The sequence below is a fragment of the Anser cygnoides genome, chromosome 23 (genome assembly GCF_040182565.1).
Source record: "Anser cygnoides isolate HZ-2024a breed goose chromosome 23, Taihu_goose_T2T_genome, whole genome shotgun sequence".
Classification (NCBI taxonomy): domain Eukaryota; kingdom Metazoa; phylum Chordata; class Aves; order Anseriformes; family Anatidae; genus Anser; species Anser cygnoides.
In genome coordinates, this window is record NC_089895.1 from 4,224,678 (window position 1) to 4,241,188 (window position 16,511).

The 16,511-nt window shown below is 46.8% G+C and overlaps 3 protein-coding genes across 8 annotated transcripts in view; all 3 read right to left on the reverse strand.

Annotated features, from left to right (window-relative positions):
• PIK3CD (phosphatidylinositol-4,5-bisphosphate 3-kinase catalytic subunit delta) overlaps positions 1-2,078 on the reverse strand; it is a 44,096-nt gene extending 42,018 nt beyond the window's left edge. For 2 of the 3 annotated variants that reach the window (XM_066982089.1, XM_066982088.1), the window contains exons 1-3: positions 1,992-2,078; positions 1,521-1,861; positions 1,220-1,424 (exon numbers count right to left, since the gene is read on the reverse strand). The gene's annotated coding sequence lies outside the window, so the exon portion shown is untranslated. Of the gene's footprint in view, positions 1-705; positions 840-1,219; positions 1,425-1,520; positions 1,862-1,991 lie in introns of all 3 variants that reach the window. The other variant, XM_066982087.1, reaches the window with a different exon arrangement.
• A 310-nt stretch (positions 2,079-2,388) lies between these two features.
• Positions 2,389-11,961, reverse strand: LOC125183183 (forkhead box protein E3-like). The gene is made up of 4 exons (XM_066982105.1): positions 9,295-11,961; positions 8,765-8,844; positions 5,420-8,142; positions 2,389-5,273 (listed from the first exon to the last, which is right to left on the reverse strand). Exon 1 carries the CDS (start codon positions 10,716-10,718, stop codon positions 10,119-10,121), a length of 600 nt encoding a protein of 199 aa, XP_066838206.1. The 5' UTR covers positions 10,719-11,961; the 3' UTR covers positions 2,389-5,273; positions 5,420-8,142; positions 8,765-8,844; positions 9,295-10,118.
• A 130-nt stretch (positions 11,962-12,091) lies between these two features.
• Positions 12,092-16,511, reverse strand: part of TMEM201 (transmembrane protein 201) — a 28,528-nt gene continuing 24,108 nt past the window's right edge. For 3 of the 4 annotated variants that reach the window (XM_048067294.2, XM_048067296.2, XM_066982101.1), the window contains exon 11: positions 12,092-16,353. In XM_048067294.2, coding sequence (XP_047923251.1) covers positions 16,256-16,353 — 98 coding nt within the window. In that variant the 3' untranslated portion in view covers positions 12,092-16,255. The remainder of the gene's footprint in view (positions 16,354-16,511) is intronic. The other variant, XM_066982100.1, reaches the window with a different exon arrangement.

A 16,511-nucleotide genomic window follows, 5' to 3' on the forward strand; every position in this document is an offset into this window, starting at 1 on the left:
ACTCTTTTTTTCCGAGGGCTCTGGTTAGAAAGACACAGGACAACGTCTCCTGGGTAAAACAAGAAGGTGGCAGGGGTAAGAGGAGGACGGTAACAGGCACACACAGTTAGCAGAGCTCCCAAGCAGCAAGAGATGTGATGCTTGGCTGCCTACAGGAAAAAAACAGAGGCACCGTGTTGCCAAAAGGGAGACAGGTTGTGCCACTGAGATCATCCACAACCGTGGCAAGGCGAGCCTTTCAGAATCAAGCTTGGAAATTGAATGGAAAAAAATGATTTCATTCATGCAGCCTCCTTCCATCAGCACCAGCTTTGTGGGTATGAACATACCACGTGCAGCATGGTAGTATCACCAGAGCACGATGCCACACCACACTGCCTTGCGTGACTTTGAGAATGAAATGATCCCACTGAATGAATGTTCCCACTGAAGATGCTAGGCAATGTGGAAACCACATGAAAACGCAGACCAAACACCATTTCCAGTACCAAATTAGAGGATGTAGCTTCTTTGCCATGCCCTGAGCCTAAAACTCTACTTCTAGAAAGAAAAGCTTTGAAAGAATTAGCAGCAAGGAATAAGGCACCACAAAAGGGAACTATTACATCTCCTTCAGTGTCAGCAGAGCAGAGTTTCTCCTCGCAGGAGCACCAGGAGCGCCCGTGCCTCTGGTATGGTTCTCTACTTGCCAGATGTGAGGCTCACCAAACAGATGCCCAGTGGGTCAGCAAACCTCAGCACGACGCCCTGAGGAACCCCTGGTGGTGGCATTTCCTGGCAGCCGCTGTGGTGAGCACCCACCACCCACCTGCTTGTCTGGCAGGTTCCTTTGGGATGCCCTGGGGAGACAAGATGCTTGCTCAACCCCCTGAAGTAAAGCTTGCAAAGAAAAGGGGCCTTGAAAGATGTTTCCTCCCCAGCCCCAAAAGCCCCCAACAAAAATACACCTAGCTACTGCACACGTGATCCCTTTTGTGGCAAAAGCAAAAGAAATTCACAAGCTCTTCGACACTAAAAATACATCCTTCCTCCTCCTCAGACTTCTCCTTTTGCAGAAACATTTCTCTTTCTGTGCCATTTCCCAGCCTGCTGCCCTCGTCTCGCACCAGCTCCCACCCCGGAGCCAGACGAACGCCCTTCCACAACACACAGCTCCCGATGAAGCCATATGGGCTTTTAATAACGCGCCATTACAGCCCCAGCCACAGCACCCACTTACGGGCCATGCGGTGCTAGCAGGTCGTGCCCCGACTACTCCTCCACGTGCATTATTCATTCACCATTTCTCTCTTCCTTCAGTCTGCTATCGATTGCTGCCGCTTATTCCCGTGCACTCTGCCAGTGAATTCCCCGTGTCGGGAGGCGGGGGGAATGGAGGCTGCTTTCTGCTTGCAAAACACCAGCGTGCTTCTCCCTGTGTCTACCTAAATAGCCGTGTGACAAACTTCAGATCAGCAAATGGCAAAATAGATAAATAAATAAATAAATAAATAAGGCAAACAACCCCTCAAAATCCACACCTGATCTTGTTTTTCTACTGCTGAATCAGAGCCACAGAGACTTGCAAGAGGAGGGATGCACAAGTACCTGCATCTGGTTGCACTTCCCAGTATGGCTGAGCTCTTGTCCCCCCCAGGCTCCTGTCTTCACCCAACCTTTGTCTTCCTTCCTCTCTCGAAACAGACACCACGAGCATGTTCGGTAGTGATGGGATACACAGCGCAATCCAGAGCATCACTGCATTTCTTCCTACTCCTCTTGCTTGAACCTCTTTTGTGAGGTCCTGCTAGAAGGGAAGGCAGCTCCAAGTCTACTCCGTTCACAGGTGACAACAAATAATGGCATTCGAAATCCTGCTATGCTGCAAGGAAATAAAGAAATAAAGATGAGAACACCTAAAAAACTTGCACAGAAAAGAGCGCTCACAGGGCAAAGTCTTCCCCTTCAGGAACTCTAGAGAGAGCAAATGGCCACCCACGGGACAATCAAACCTTGATGAATTTTTTCTTCACTTTCTTGATGGTCAGCATCTCCAGCTTGTCGATAGATGGTTGTGCCTGCTGCCTTGGCTCTGCTTTGGAGCCCTTGTAGCTACAAGCTCGTGTGGGCAAGCGTGTCCTGGCAGTTCTGCCCACACGTGAATTAGCAAAGAGTGAGCAGAGCCCCCTGAACAATGCTTAAACCATCTGGCTTCAGGGGAAAGTGGTCTTCCTGCATGCTGACAGCATCAGGAGAGACACTGAGTATGAATTGTCCAGTGGTACTCCCTATTTACTCCCTTGGGATCTCTTATATCAGAAAAATAAAGCTGTTCACACCGATTCTCTTATGTCACAGAAAAAAAATAGAGGAAGAGGACATGAAGAAAAAAAAGGCAAAAAAAAAAAAAGCACAGCAGAACTGATTCTGAACACGATGTTTTTCTCTGCTGTGAATGAGGAGTCAGCAGCCCTGATTGCATGTGTGCAAATTCCCCCAAAGTTTCCCTGAAACTTTCCATTACAGAGAGGCAGCAGAGCTCTAGTAAAGATGGCCATCAATTTTATGCTGATACTTGTTTATTTACTTCAGTGAAGATACATCTGTTAGATCTTATCGCCAGTGACTGAGTCACCCTCTGCTACATACGTGCAGTTGATTCTCCCTAAGGAAGGGAGCAGATCTGCAGTTCTCCACATTACAAGTGCTCAGAAGTCATCTGGCTGCAACGGATCTTCACCCTACAGTGCTTTTCCACCCATTCTAGCTGTTGCCCTAAGTGAAGAACAATGTTCTGGTGGGAGAAGTGGGAATCGCCCGCTGATGGGCTGTTTCCTTTAAAGTACAACACAGCTGCAGCTTTTACGTTACCTGCAAGCTTACGAAAAATCTGCTCAGGTTATGTAGGAACAGATCTCTGCAGGAGATTGTATAGAGCCCAGTGAGAGACCAGACAGATGCAGCTCTCCAGGAGGAGGAGAGAACTTCTGCTAGATCCTAGGCAGATGTACCTGGGAGATGTGGTGAGACACAAATCCAGGAAGATAATGACTCCAGGAATTAATCTGAAAGACATGAATGGGCATCACCACGAAAGCTCCAGTGACAAAGTCACATTCAGCACACAGTCTGCACTCAGCCTCTAGACTCCCTGATAAATCTGATTAACTGCAGCCTTGTATCGCAGTAGACACCTCGGCCCACAAAGCACAGACCACAGCATTACAGTGCAAGAATCATTCATACAGCTGCTGGCGCCTCTGGAGGGAACTGTAAAGAAGAGAAGAAAATTAAATCTTAATGGAAGCCTGTTCCTGTCATTTGGGAACCAGCACTACCAGCAGGCTGGCCAGCTCCTTTACAGTCCAGATCAGAGGCAGAAAAGCAGGCAACCCTTCTCTTGCTTAGCAAACATTTGCACAAGCTGCTTCTGCCTCTCCTTGTATCATTGGTCAGAGCGGGTACCACCAGTAACAGTAGTTGAGATCGAGCCATGGCAATGGCATTTATCTGCAGGAGTCTGATGGGAGCCAAGGGTGGGCGATTTAAAGGTGATGTCCCTTCCATCCTTGCCCTGCTCTAATCTGCATGCCAAGCTCATAGGTTAATTTTCCACCTCTCTCCCCAGCAGCTGATTAAAGGGGCATCTTATTCAATTCCCCTTCCTTTTCTATCTCCAATTGAGTCCTATCTGTCCACGCTTTGGCAGCTGTTTTTCTCCTTCATTCCCGCCCATTTGCCTGCTGTTGTCTTGCTAATTATTTTTACAAGGCTCAGTAATTGATGCAATTTTCCTCATTTTTCATCTCCTTCCTCCAGCACTGTCTGGCAAACAAGGAACTCCACAAGCAGCTGTGCTCAGTTGGCTGCCCCATCCGCCTCCTGCAGAGGGAAGCCATCGCCAGAACACGCCTTTGAGACTCAGTCCTCTATTTACCTTCCTCTGGACTCTGTAGCCATCACCCACAGGAGCTGCATTCAAAGTCACTTAGCATCATGTGAGCAAACCGAGGGTCTGATGTCACGAGTAAAAGCAGTGGCTCAGAAAAACCCATACGTATGCGCTGTGCCTTGAGCCAGTTATCTGCAGCCATCTAGCTCCGTACCTCACCATTTTTTAGCTTCTAAAGAATTTATCTTTTGACTCACTGCCAGACAAAGCAGCAACACTGATTTCACAAGAAAAATAGCCTCTCGTTCTACACCAGTCGCACTGACTTAAGCGCAGGACTGCTTGTACCTTTCTCTAGGGCGCGTGGCATCGAGCAAGAACGCAGATCAGATACCAAAGTGAACGTGGTATTACTGGTACCATATGGTACAGCAACTTCCTCAGCCCTACAGGTTATTCACCTACTGAAGATGAATTATGGATTTCACCAGAGTGAGTAGAGACTTACAGATGTTAAATCTGTGGGAAACAAAAAAAAATGTTTTCAAACAACGTTGGTAAGGAGCCCTGTTCAGGAAAGGACGCTGCTAAGGGCTGACTCGAGCAGGACACCTCATGGTGCAGTTCCTTCATCCAAGAGATGTCCTAGAAATACCTTTTTTTCACGCTTTGCCTTCTTTGATGGTCCAACATACCATTTCCCCTTCTGGTAGGAGAGTAACAGTAAAGAGAGGAATTACACCGACAGCAGAGTTCCTAATGCAACTTCTTGGTATGCTGTGAATACCAATCTGAAAACCACAAGTCTCACAATTTTCAGGTTTTTGCTAACTGTTAGGAATTGCTGCCTGGCTCGCAGTTTGGGAATCCCTTCTCTGAGCAGTTTGCCATTGTCCAGCCTTTGTACAAGCTGCTAACTGCCCGAGGTCGTGGTAAGGCAACCTGTAAATGTTCAAACAAGACGCTTGCTCATTTTGCACACTGGGCTGCATTTTTTTTCTAACATAAAAACCCAAATGCTGCAGGATTCAGCACTGGTGGTTCATCTTTCAGCATTATTCTGACACTGACTACCTCTGACTATCCCAGGATGCCAAAGCATAGGGCAAATTCTAGTTCTGTCCATCCAAGAGCAACTCGGGAAGACAACTGCCAAAGAGGATAGTGCCCGGACGGTTCTGCTGCAGTCACACCAAGCTGAGCAATGAATTTCTGCAGAGCACGTGTGTACCACAGCATCACCTCCCTCAGAGAGCTGCTTCTCTGGTACACAGCAGCAGGATCTCACCCAGAGAAACACGTAAGCACGTGGTGCCTATTCCAGAGCCAGCTCCAGATCTCTTGCAAGCATCACCGGCGGCTTCTTCCAGCCTTCTAACCTCCACCCCGTCCTCCCTTGCAGCTTGTTGTTTCAAAGAGCAGTGGTGTGAAAAAACAGGAAGCCATGCAGAGGAGAGAGAGAATACAGATTGAGGCACGAAACTGCAGCAGCAACAGCTCCCCCCACACACACACACCCCACCCCCTCTTCCCTTCCCACCCCCTTACCACAGGCCACGCTTTGGGTGAGAAACGCCGTGCTTGCTCTTGACGGGAAACTGGTTACGGAGCCGCATGGCCAGAGAGCCACTGCGGGAGGGGAAATCCAGCAGCGTGGAGGGAAGTGCTTCTCTGCTCGGCAGGTCTCAAGGGAAGGAGGTGGGAGTGTAGCTGGTGTCAAGAGAGCCAGACAAAGCCATAGGCTGTGGGGTATCGGGGGCTCCTTGTACGTCTGCTGCGCTGTCGGCACAAGTCCTAGCACCTGCTGCCCACTCCCGTGCGGCAGAAAAGGCAGGATGGAGCACGAACGGCTCCCACTTCTGCACTTTCCTCTTTGGGAGGCCATGCTGTGGGGAGGCTGAAGCGGAAAGCAGATTGCAGGGGGTGCAGGACACCCAGAGCATCAGAGCTGTGGGAGCTGTATTTACCTCCCTGCAGACAAGGCACGATCCTGCACATCTCCCTCCCAGAGCTCCCTTGTTGCCCTCGTTCCCCCGGGAACTGGGATTGATCCTTTCTTCCCCTTCCCTCCTCCAACAAATTTCACCACAACTCTTGGAGGCCAAAGAGGGATTTTTGAAGAAGGGGAGATCTGAGACTCAACTGCTGCCCATTTGTCCATTTTAGAGCTTCTGCAGTAGGCCACTAACAGATATGGGCTGCTTTTGAAAGCATCACTCTCTTCGTAGCTTGGATGGGTCTTTCTTGGTCCCTGGCTGGCTTTGGGAGGTAATGCAAAATCATTCTTGCTCTGAAAGTACCAGGGCCACAGAGTAAAAGGAACAGGTCAAAACCAACACAACCCCACAGGCAGCTCTGCACCCATTTTAAGCTGTAAACTTCAAGGAAAAATACGCAATCCTCTTATTCCCGAGGTTTCAGACTGCCAGCTTCACATATCTCCTGTGGACCACTCTACAATCTGTTGACTTCATCTATGACCTGCTGTACCCAAACAGCTCTCAGCGTCATTTTCATGCCCATAAAACCTGACTGTTTAAGGAACAGCCTGCCCAAGTCACAGCTCCCTATTGAAGAGGTCACCTTGCCCGTGGCTCTCAGCACTCACAGCTCTCCCAACCCACCCTCTGTTGGCAGCTTCTGACAAAAGGTTCCTATTTTGCAGAAGCCTCCATTGCTCTCGCCCTTATCTTTTCATTCTTTTACACAAGGCTGAAAGATTAAAAGGGTGGAGATGAGGAAGCAACAGTTAGGGGCAAAAACACTGCAGCAAGGAAGAGAAAGGCCAAGCAAACCCCCTGATAAACGAGGGGACACTGCGACTTCCATTTTGTACAAGGTATTTCCAATGTTACCTCTACACACAACCACTTCCATTTTTCGTCAACCAATTAACAGGATAAAACAAAAGGAAAAGAATCAATGTCACAAGAATCCTGGTGATGCAACAAAGAAAAGAAAGAAAAAAAAAAACCATGTTCAAAAGCCAGCTTTGGCCGGTGTTTCTGTAACTACTTTGGATTTTGACAATTAAAAGTCTTACATCTGTACTGATTCAGCACCGTGCATGAGTGAATCCTCCTTCTTTTCCACTGTTAATGACACACAAAACCATTACTTTAGTTGCTAAACCCAAGGAGGGAAATAAGCCAAGACAGATGTGAGACAACACAATGGAAAAGAATTCAACAGCCTGATGTCTACTGGTGGGAAAGGGGAACGTACTATTTTCTTAGCCATTTTCAAAGACTCTGTATTGCTTGCAAAGGGATACGCTGTGCTGGGGTTTATTTATAAAACCTATAAGAATGTTGACCAAAGAAGAAACTTGAAGAAAAATAAGCAGAGGTCAAGTTTTCTAAACTCAGTCACAAACCCAAGAGAAAGAGGATCACCAGTAAGAGCCTCTGCTGCTGGAGGGATGCAAAACACAGGAGAGGCCCCAGTACTTCTGAGCTGCTAGAAAAGCCATGCAAACCCTGAACAATCTCCCTGGTCTAAATGCAGCCAGCACTGCAGTTTCCTATTCCAGCCACAGCACGAGTGTGTGAGTGTCTGAGCAAGACTGAGGGGGATTCCCAGCACCTCTCTTTGCCGACTGCAAGTCTTCCCAGGCTCTAAAGCTTTTTGGTTTGAACTTGTAAATAACCGATGAGAAGAAATGCTCCTATAAAAAGTGATTCAGAGAAAGGACTTCATCTAAAAGCTCCAAAACACTCCTTGGAAGAGACCATCTCTGCTGACAATTGAAGGAACCGCTGGAGAAGGGAGCCAGTTAGAAAAGGTGATTCACTCTCTGTGGCAATCACACCATGAAATCCCTGCAAGAGACCTGCCTGACTCTGTGCCTGTGGGACTGTGGCATTTATCTGTGCACACCTGTGCTCTGCTGCTGGGAGGGTGCAAGCAGGAGAAAGCACTACAGTTGCAAAAGGCAGTTGAACTCTCATTCCCATCTTCCTTTGACACTGCTCCTACACATCCTCATTGCTTCATTTTCTAGAAGGGATGGAGATGCAATCCTTCACCAAAGACCAATTTCAGCCTTGCTAAAACGATCCCCCTAGACTTGGTATGCTGGAGCAAATGCACCATCTAGTGGCACACACAAATGGAAAAGCTGTGGAACCAATGAAGTGCTGGCAAATACATCACTTACCGACTGAAACAGGCTGCTAAAGGTAACAAAGGACCAGCACGACACATGCACCCACTGGGAAGAGAACACAAAGCCCTTTACTCTTCTGCACGTCCTCAAAAGCTTGAGATACCTGTGTATTTGTAAGTGAGATGACAATCAAGAGCTGAACCAACGTAAAATTCCTGCATCTGTAACTGCCACATATAACTTGATAACATTATATTTCTTGGTGCACAGAACTCCTGTGGCCTTTTATTCCAGATGTTAATCTTAAAATAGGGTTTAACTGGAAACTTCAGACCACTTTCTTATGCTCTACCTGATATATTGCATTTTGTTTCACAGCCTCTCCTGCCTACAGTGACACTCAGCATTTCATGCTTCACATACAGCTTTTTATCCATTGCTCAAAGGCACTGGCACACTGGTGAATTTAGCTGTGAGGAAGCCTTAAGAAATCAAAGACTGAAGTCTGCTCATAGCAGCCCCTGTGGAACCGGAGCCTCACCAAGACAACAACACAGTATCTGCACCCTCATGAAATGGAAAGGATAATTTAATCAACATTATTTCTCTGTAGAAGTTTCAGGTGAAACTAGAACATACAGGTAGCCACACATATGTGTATGATTCATATATCCACTAACCATAGGGGACATAAAACTTCTCTAAACATATATAACATATATATGAATATATATATTTAAAACGAAAACCCTAGAAGTCTTTGTTTTACATACATACAGACTTACCACCAGCTTCAAGATGCAACAACTCTTAGATACCTGCGTTCCACTTTGGGCACTATATTGATTTTATAGCCAAATATAGCCTGCAAGCAGTTAAATGTGGAAGATTATTAGGAGCTACAAGAAAAACAAGACTAAAAGAAAACAAAAAATTATCTAGAAAATAATTAAACTGCAATATCTTTAATATGTTGGACTTCTGTAAGAACAACCTCAGTGACGTTGCCCCAGATGAATTTAACAGTATTTCCAGCATTTTATTGACATTGTATTGTTAGAATTTAAAGACAATGTTAGAAACTCTTCTTAAATACAGGAAAATATAAAATACAAACTACAAAACTGGGTTTAAGTTGCATTTTTTTTTAAGGATGAGCAAAAACCTGTCAAATTACTTCAAGTACTTTCTGAAGCCATGAACGCTTACAAGGTAGTGCTTATTAAACAAGTCATAAAATACAACATGTAACAAAGTGCTGCTCTGCAGCACTCATAACAGTATTTGAACTCTTCATTAACAAACTTAAACATACAAATCTTTTTAGAAGCACGCTTTGTCCCTGATGGTCATCTTGAGGCGATAATACAGGAAGTATTCCTCTGAAATCAAGAGGAAAATACCCTTATAATTAGTGCATTATTTATAAGAAACATGTCAAGAATAAATGTAAACATCTGTAACAAGAAACAGTATAAAATAACTCTTGACTGTATGTAAAACCCCATATAGCTCTGCTTTAAATACGTAACAGTAAGATTCCCAGCAATAAAGTTTCACATAAATGAAAAATACACATCATTCGCAGTATTAAAGTTGTTTTTTTCCACAAAGAAGAAAAATACATTATATATATAAAAAAATATGAAAGAAAAGCTCAAAAATGAGTTTAAGGACACTTGAATAAATGCTTTTTCTGCATGTAACCAAGCTTCACTCCTACAAGGACTGGTACTTCATGGCTCTTCATGTATTTCCAGACTGAGGAAGACAACACAACATACAAATTAGTTCGCGCAAGCTCCGCAGCACCCCTTCAGGCTTGCAGGTTCAAACAACAAAATCACAAATAAATTTTTAAAAACAATACACCGAACTGACAAATCACAACAAAATCATAAATAAATAATAATAATAAAAATAATAATCCAAACTGACGAGTCGCTTCAGGTAACGCAATTCCCTTCTCCCAACAGAGCACTGACACAAGGCACCTACACGTCAACAACCCCCCGAGCGCACAGCTCCAGCACAGCCCCTTCCAGCCCCATTCCCCCCTCACTCAGCCGAGGCCCCTTTTTTTTTTTTTTTTAAATTAAAATCCCCTTTATCTCCAACTTTCGGGGCTCGGAGGGGCGCTCAGGGCTGCGGCGGGTCCGTACGGGCGGTCAGAAAGCAGCAAGGGCCCAGCTCCGGGAGGGGCCCGGGCGGCGGCGGCGGCGGCCCCGGGCACCAGGGGGGGCCCCAGGCGGGCACAGGCGGCTTCGGCCCCGGGCCCCACGGCGGGGCCCAGGCGGGCAGAGGCGAGCAGGGACACCCGGGGAGCGGCGCCGGAGGCCTCGGGGCGGCGGCGGTGGCGCTCGGAGGCGGCTGGGGCCGGCGGCGGCGGCGGCGGTAGTCGCCCCCCGGGAACATGTCGTGGAAGGCCGGGTCCAGGGCCCACTCGCCGCCCCGGCGGGGAGCGGCGGGGCCGTGACGAGGAGGCAGGCGGAGGAAGCAGGGGTTGAGGCTGAGGTTGTGACGGACGCTGTTCTGCCAGCCCTTGGGGCCGCAGCGGTAGTAGGGGAAGCGGCTCGCGATGTAGGCGTAGATGCCCCTCAGGGGTAGCCGCTGCTCCGGGCTGGCCCGGATGGCCATGGCGATGAGAGCCACGTAGGAATAAGGGGGTTTCTGCAGCTCCTCCGCCGGCCCCGGGCTGTCCGGGGATGGACGCGGCTCCCCCGGCTGCGCTTCGCCCATGGTGCCCGCTGTGGTGGCGGCCCCGCCGTGCCCCTCTAAAAGCCGGTGTTCCTCCTTTCCCCGCCCCAAAAACGGCTGCTTTGGGGTCGCGGGAGGGTCAGGACGGCGCTTGGGTTCGCAAACCCAAACACGGGGGAGTGGGGGAAAGGGGGGCAGGGAGGGGGCGGCCCCGCCGCCGCGACCCCGGGCACCTGGGGAGGAGAAGGAGCCGCAGGAAAATGGTGGAATCACAGAATCCTAGAATCATTAAAGTTTGAAAAGAGCTTCAGGGCCATCTGGTCCAACCATCCCCTACCACCAATATCGCCCACCAAACCCTGTCCCTAAGCACCACGTCCAACCTCTCCTTGAACACCCCCAGGTTCGGTGACTCCACCACCTCCCTGGGCACCCCGTCCCAACGCCTGACTGCTCCTTCTGAGAAGAAATGTCTCCTCATTTCCAACCTGAGCCTCCCCTGGCACAACTCGACGCCATTCCCTCTAGTCCTATCACTGGTTACCTGTGAGAAGAGGCCGACCCCCAGCTCCCCACACCTTCCTTTCAGGCAGTTGCAGAGAGCAATGAGGTCTGCCCTGAGCCTCCTCTTCTCCAGACTAAACACCCCCAGTGCCCTCAGCTGCTCCTCACAATACATTGCCAGGTCTTAAAACAAATTAGCAGTACATTTTAACGAAATGAAACACAAATCATTGAAGTGTAAATGGAGGAAAACTACAACTTTCAAGCCTACGCTTAGAAAGTCTGTCTAAAAGCTTTTCACTCATCTCTTCCACACCATCAATTTACATTGCAAAATGAAAACAAATTTAAAATTATAAAACAAACCAAAAAGCAAAACCTTGGAAAGACTCTCAGCCCCCATCTCACAGAGGGGGAAAAAAAGCACTAAACGACAAATGAACACAAATCATGAAGTGTGCATTTAACTGGACCGTGCCAGTGCTCTGTGCATGTGCACATCTTGGGATGAGTTCTGGGGCTTCCCTGAACATCCTTTACACGTGCCCAGTCCTTATCCATACAAATAATCCCCTTGGGTTTCTCACTGACACACGCATGTTTGGAGGATGACTGGATCAGGACCAAAGCACCTGCATTCCGTATCTCCCTTACTCCACACCCTGCCCACCAAAATACTGAGAATCCACGTGAGAATGTGCCGGCGTTATCACGGCAGCTCTACCAGAGTTATCATCCAGGACGATCAGGACTCTGAGGAAACAGGAACGTACAGGATGGTCCCTATCCTGCAGAAGTTCAAGACAACAATGTCTTACAGGGGTGCAGCAACATCTGAGGAGAAGTTAATGGCAGGATTATGGCTCCCTTTCCCCCCAAAACAGAGAGTTCCCCAAGAAATAAAACCATAGTAAGGTGAAAAGTTTTCCATTTTATTTTTTAAAGAAAAATATTCCTCTTTAAACACAAAGCATGAACTAAAAACCTCCAAGGAACAGTTTCTCCCCCGGAGCACAATTTAACTAAACTGTACAGTGTTAGAGCTCCCCGAACAAGTACACACACATGACATACAGTATTTCTGTCACAGGAAATAAGGTTTAGGACTCAAAATTGTCCTCCACACCCTCTCTCGATACCCATTCCATTCATAACAGTGATGATCACTTCTGGTTGTGACATATATATATATATGAACATTAAAATATAAATGTATTGGCCAAATTGGCCCTTTCTAGCCTTCTAACAAATGTCTGTGATAGAGGTTAAGACAATAGTTATTTCCAGGAATGGTACTTGGAAGAAAAAATATAGCAGCATCCACAGGCCACACAAGCCCTTAATTTCAGCTGCCCTGTTTTAAGGAACCCAGTCAGTTCAGCAGTGTTTTGTAGAAATTCCCATCACTCAAGAAGGAGTGGGAATAAAACATTCACAGGCCAAATTTGTTGCTTGAGCAGACAGGCAAAATTCCAGTGAATCTGGCCTATGGACCCCAGCAATAATTTTTTTCCATGTTGCCACAGTGACCAATTTCATGTCTAAGCTTTTATGTAAAAAGATAACGACAACTTTCTGAAATCAGCAACTTGTTCTATCTATCCCATCAAATAGATATGTGTATAATATTTATGGCATCTGCCATACTACCCAGACTACAGAACTGGAACCAGACTCTAAAATCCAAATTCTTCCTAATTCAGAACAGTAAAATCATCAAATGTCTCTGCATGGTCTCATAACATGCCTAACAAGTCCATAGCCCCCCCAAAAAAGTACCTGGGCATTTTCAGAGGAAGGCAGGGAATGGAAAAGGTCTGGAAATGGAGCTCATTTATGTCCCACATGATGATTAACTGTGGCTTTTATTAAGTAACACTCAAATTTTTATCAGACAGACCATTTCACAAAGACCTTTTCCGTTCCGTACACTCCAACAATTTTTACAGTAGGAAAAATATTAGAAAAATAAATTTCACCCCCGAACAACACTGTATGAAGATCAGCATCACCAGTCAAGAAGACTTTTACAGAGGGACCAGCTAGTCTTTCATTTCCTCCAAACCAGCTTCATACAGAAAACAGCAGCAAGATAGACATGGTATCTAGGAGCTAGATTAAGGCCAACAATATAAAGACAAACGCAGGCTCAGATCTTTTGAAATGAAGAAACCCTCCAAATGTTTTTATACATATGCACGCACGCACACACATACACACATATAACTCTTGTGTACTACTCAAGCAAAGGCTTCACATCTGTGAAAGCACCACTGGAGAGTATTCTAGCACCAGGATGAAAAGTTGGTTGTCTTCCCTCTTCAGCAATAAAATCCAAAGTCTTTATATTGCTTTGGACAAGGTCACCAAATGCTCATCCATGAACAGTTTCAGCGAGCGGATTCAAACAGCTTAAAGATTTCCTGCTGCGGAATATGGGCAAGAAGAGGTGTGTTGAGAGGCTGCGGCTCCTTGGTTGCTGGGAAGGAGGGGAATTTCCATATTGCAATCTGGTAGAGACAGAGACCAAATTGGGCCCTGGGTGTGTGCGACAGTAAGTGAACTCGGCGCAGACAGGGGGGTGAAAGTGGAAAACTTGCATACATGAAATCACAGTGCACATCTGTTGGCATAATAAAGACAAGCAAAACCACCGTATTCTCTGGCAGGCTTGTCTCTGCATAGGCAGCCCCTGGCTATGCTGGAAGTCAGGACAAGGATCCGTGAATGGGATGTCACACACACGACACCGAGACAACATCAAACTCATACAGCACAGGTCTAAGGGAAAGCTTGTAAGTAGGTCTGCTAGCATCTCGCCTACACACATGCTCCGGTGAGTCTGCCCAAGTCTATAAAGGGGACAAAAACCTTGTAACAGCGATGTTGTGGGGCAGGTTCAGCTACCAGTAACAATGCACGCAAGACACAAAAGAATTAACCATCAACCTGAGCACATCCAGCTCTTTCTGCTGTGGGTCTCTATCTGGATCTAGGTCTTGCACAGGAGGTGCTGGCTGTGCGGCCCTTTACCAACGCACTGAGCAAGCTGAGAGAAAGATGCAGAGTCAGGAATGACATCTCCACACTCTCTCAGTTAGCACGTGTGGCCAGACATCTGTCCTGTGCATGCAAGATAAGCAGGCAACAACCAGCCTCACTACCAAGGGAGGATGGGGTGCAGTGGCTGGAAGTGAGCTGCTAAAACAGTGCTGGAAGAAATGGAAGGGACAGAGAGATTTAATTTTTCAGAGATTGAATCACCAGCAGTAAAGTCCCACTTACTCTTATATAGCATGCTGACTGGTCTGGCCATTGCTTGTGTGATCTGTTAAGTGAGGCTGTGGTAGGAACTCCATAAAAACATGCAAGAAAAGAAATGAAGTGAAAGGAAGGGTGATCATCGCTCTTGTGAATTGTGAGGTGTGAATTTTGGGTCCAGGACAGAGATTTATCAGCACAGATATGCTGTGTCTCTGTGCACATGCAAGAGTGCAACAAAGGGAACAGCGGCAGGACTGAGAGGAAGAGACACAGGAAGCATAACACTGTAATTCAAGATACAAACACAGGACAATAGGATGAGGGGAAAGGAAAGAGAAAGGATGTTTGAGGTAAAGGAGTCCAAAGGAAGAGACAATATAAAAACTCTTAATAGTCAGTCCTGCTTCAGGAAATACGTAGCTAATGTCAGTTAGTTCTCTTTTCACCAGGTCTCCTTGGCATGTTGGTAATTCTCCTCTCTGTATTCAGAATTTAAGAGTCAAGACAAAGATCGTTAATTTTTTTTTTCCTAAGATATGCTAAATCATTTAGAGCATTCAGCATGATACTCCAAATGGCCCCTGAATACTAAGCCATGCTGATGACTCACCTGAAAGTGGAAGCACTCAGATTATAAGCTGCTTTTTGAAAACCTAGGGCTATTTTCTTTGGGTTAGAAAAGCTAACAGTTTGAAACCATCCAGGAGCAGGTCTGGCATCTCTCACTGAGAGCACATTGGCATCTAAGAAATACCTTCAACAGTTACTTGGCAAATCCCAACGTCAGACTGAGGCGCCAGGTTTATGTAGAAATGTATACAATCAGACAGCTCCTCATATACCTCCTAACAGGATAGATTTGTGCGATTTACAGCAAGAACTATGGATGTGCCACTCCCTGCTTCGGTGAAAACACCAGCAATTGGAGTTGTGAGCTGAAGCCCTTCCAAATCACGTGGGGACCCTTTTCTTTTACAACAGGATTAATGCCTCCTGGGCAAAGCAAAGCGTAGCTTTCCTCTGTCTACTGCAAACCACAAAAGATGCCTGTTTTGGATTTGTGAATCCCTAGAACAACAGTGCTGGCTGGAGGTATGCACAGAGAGCAGTTTCTGTGAACCAGTAAGACCAGAAAAGCAACTGGTGAGAGTGGCCTCAGGGCAGAGCCCAGGTGGAAGCACGTGGTCAGACAAGAATATGACAGAGCAGTCAGGTCACACGTGATCAGGCAAGATTAAGGCAGCTAAAAAAAGCTCATCGATTATTGAGAGGAGAGTGCCAAAGGGAAGAGAGAAGAGGAACCACTGAGCAAAGAGGCTGGGAATGGTGTAGCCAAAGCCCAGCACCAACTACTAAGCCAAGCCTCTTCTCCAGCTCATTGTTCTAATGCTCATTTTACCAGCACCATCAGCATGAGGTTAATATGTCAGGAAGAAGAGCTGGGGGAAGCTCCTAAAAGTGTAGCTTGCACCTTTTCAGGCTCATGTCTCAGGTCAGTTCCTTTGAAAGAAAGCGCATGGGCCATTTGACCAGCATCTGGCTTTGAACTAGGGCCTTCTGGGAGTCCTGCTTCCCACCTCCATGGACAATCCTGTGATATGTTCTACCTGCAAGTGACGGCAGCAGCTACTTAGGTTCCTTGTCATGACAGCTGAGCATACAGTGGTTATATAAAAAAAAAAAAAGAAAAAAAGAAGTAACAGCATGCACCAGTGGCACAGCCATTAGACATGAAGCCGTGGTTGAATTCTTCTTGTCAGAGTCTTCTCAGAAGCAGGTGGGACCAGCAAGAAAGAAAGTGTTGGCACAAATCAGCGCAGGCTCCGGTAGACATAGGCTGATGTGAAGATAGCATTGAGAGTCAGACTCACGGCTAGCAGACCTCGGAGAGCGGAGTTACCAAAATGACCTTGGTGGAAGAGGAGAACACAAAGAGAGAAAGGGACAGTAGGAAGAGATGTTAAAGAACTGATGAGAGAAATAACAGTGAACATATGTTGCGCTCTCTCTTTGCTCTCTCTTTGTTTTCACTGTAAGCAGATATTGCCGCAGCAGTTTTCCTGTCAG

Coding starts and splice junctions, on each gene's coding strand:
- LOC125183183 (XM_066982105.1), bottom strand. CDS start 10,718: ATGGGCGAAGCGCAGCCGGGGGAGCCGCGTCCATCCCCGGACAGCCCG.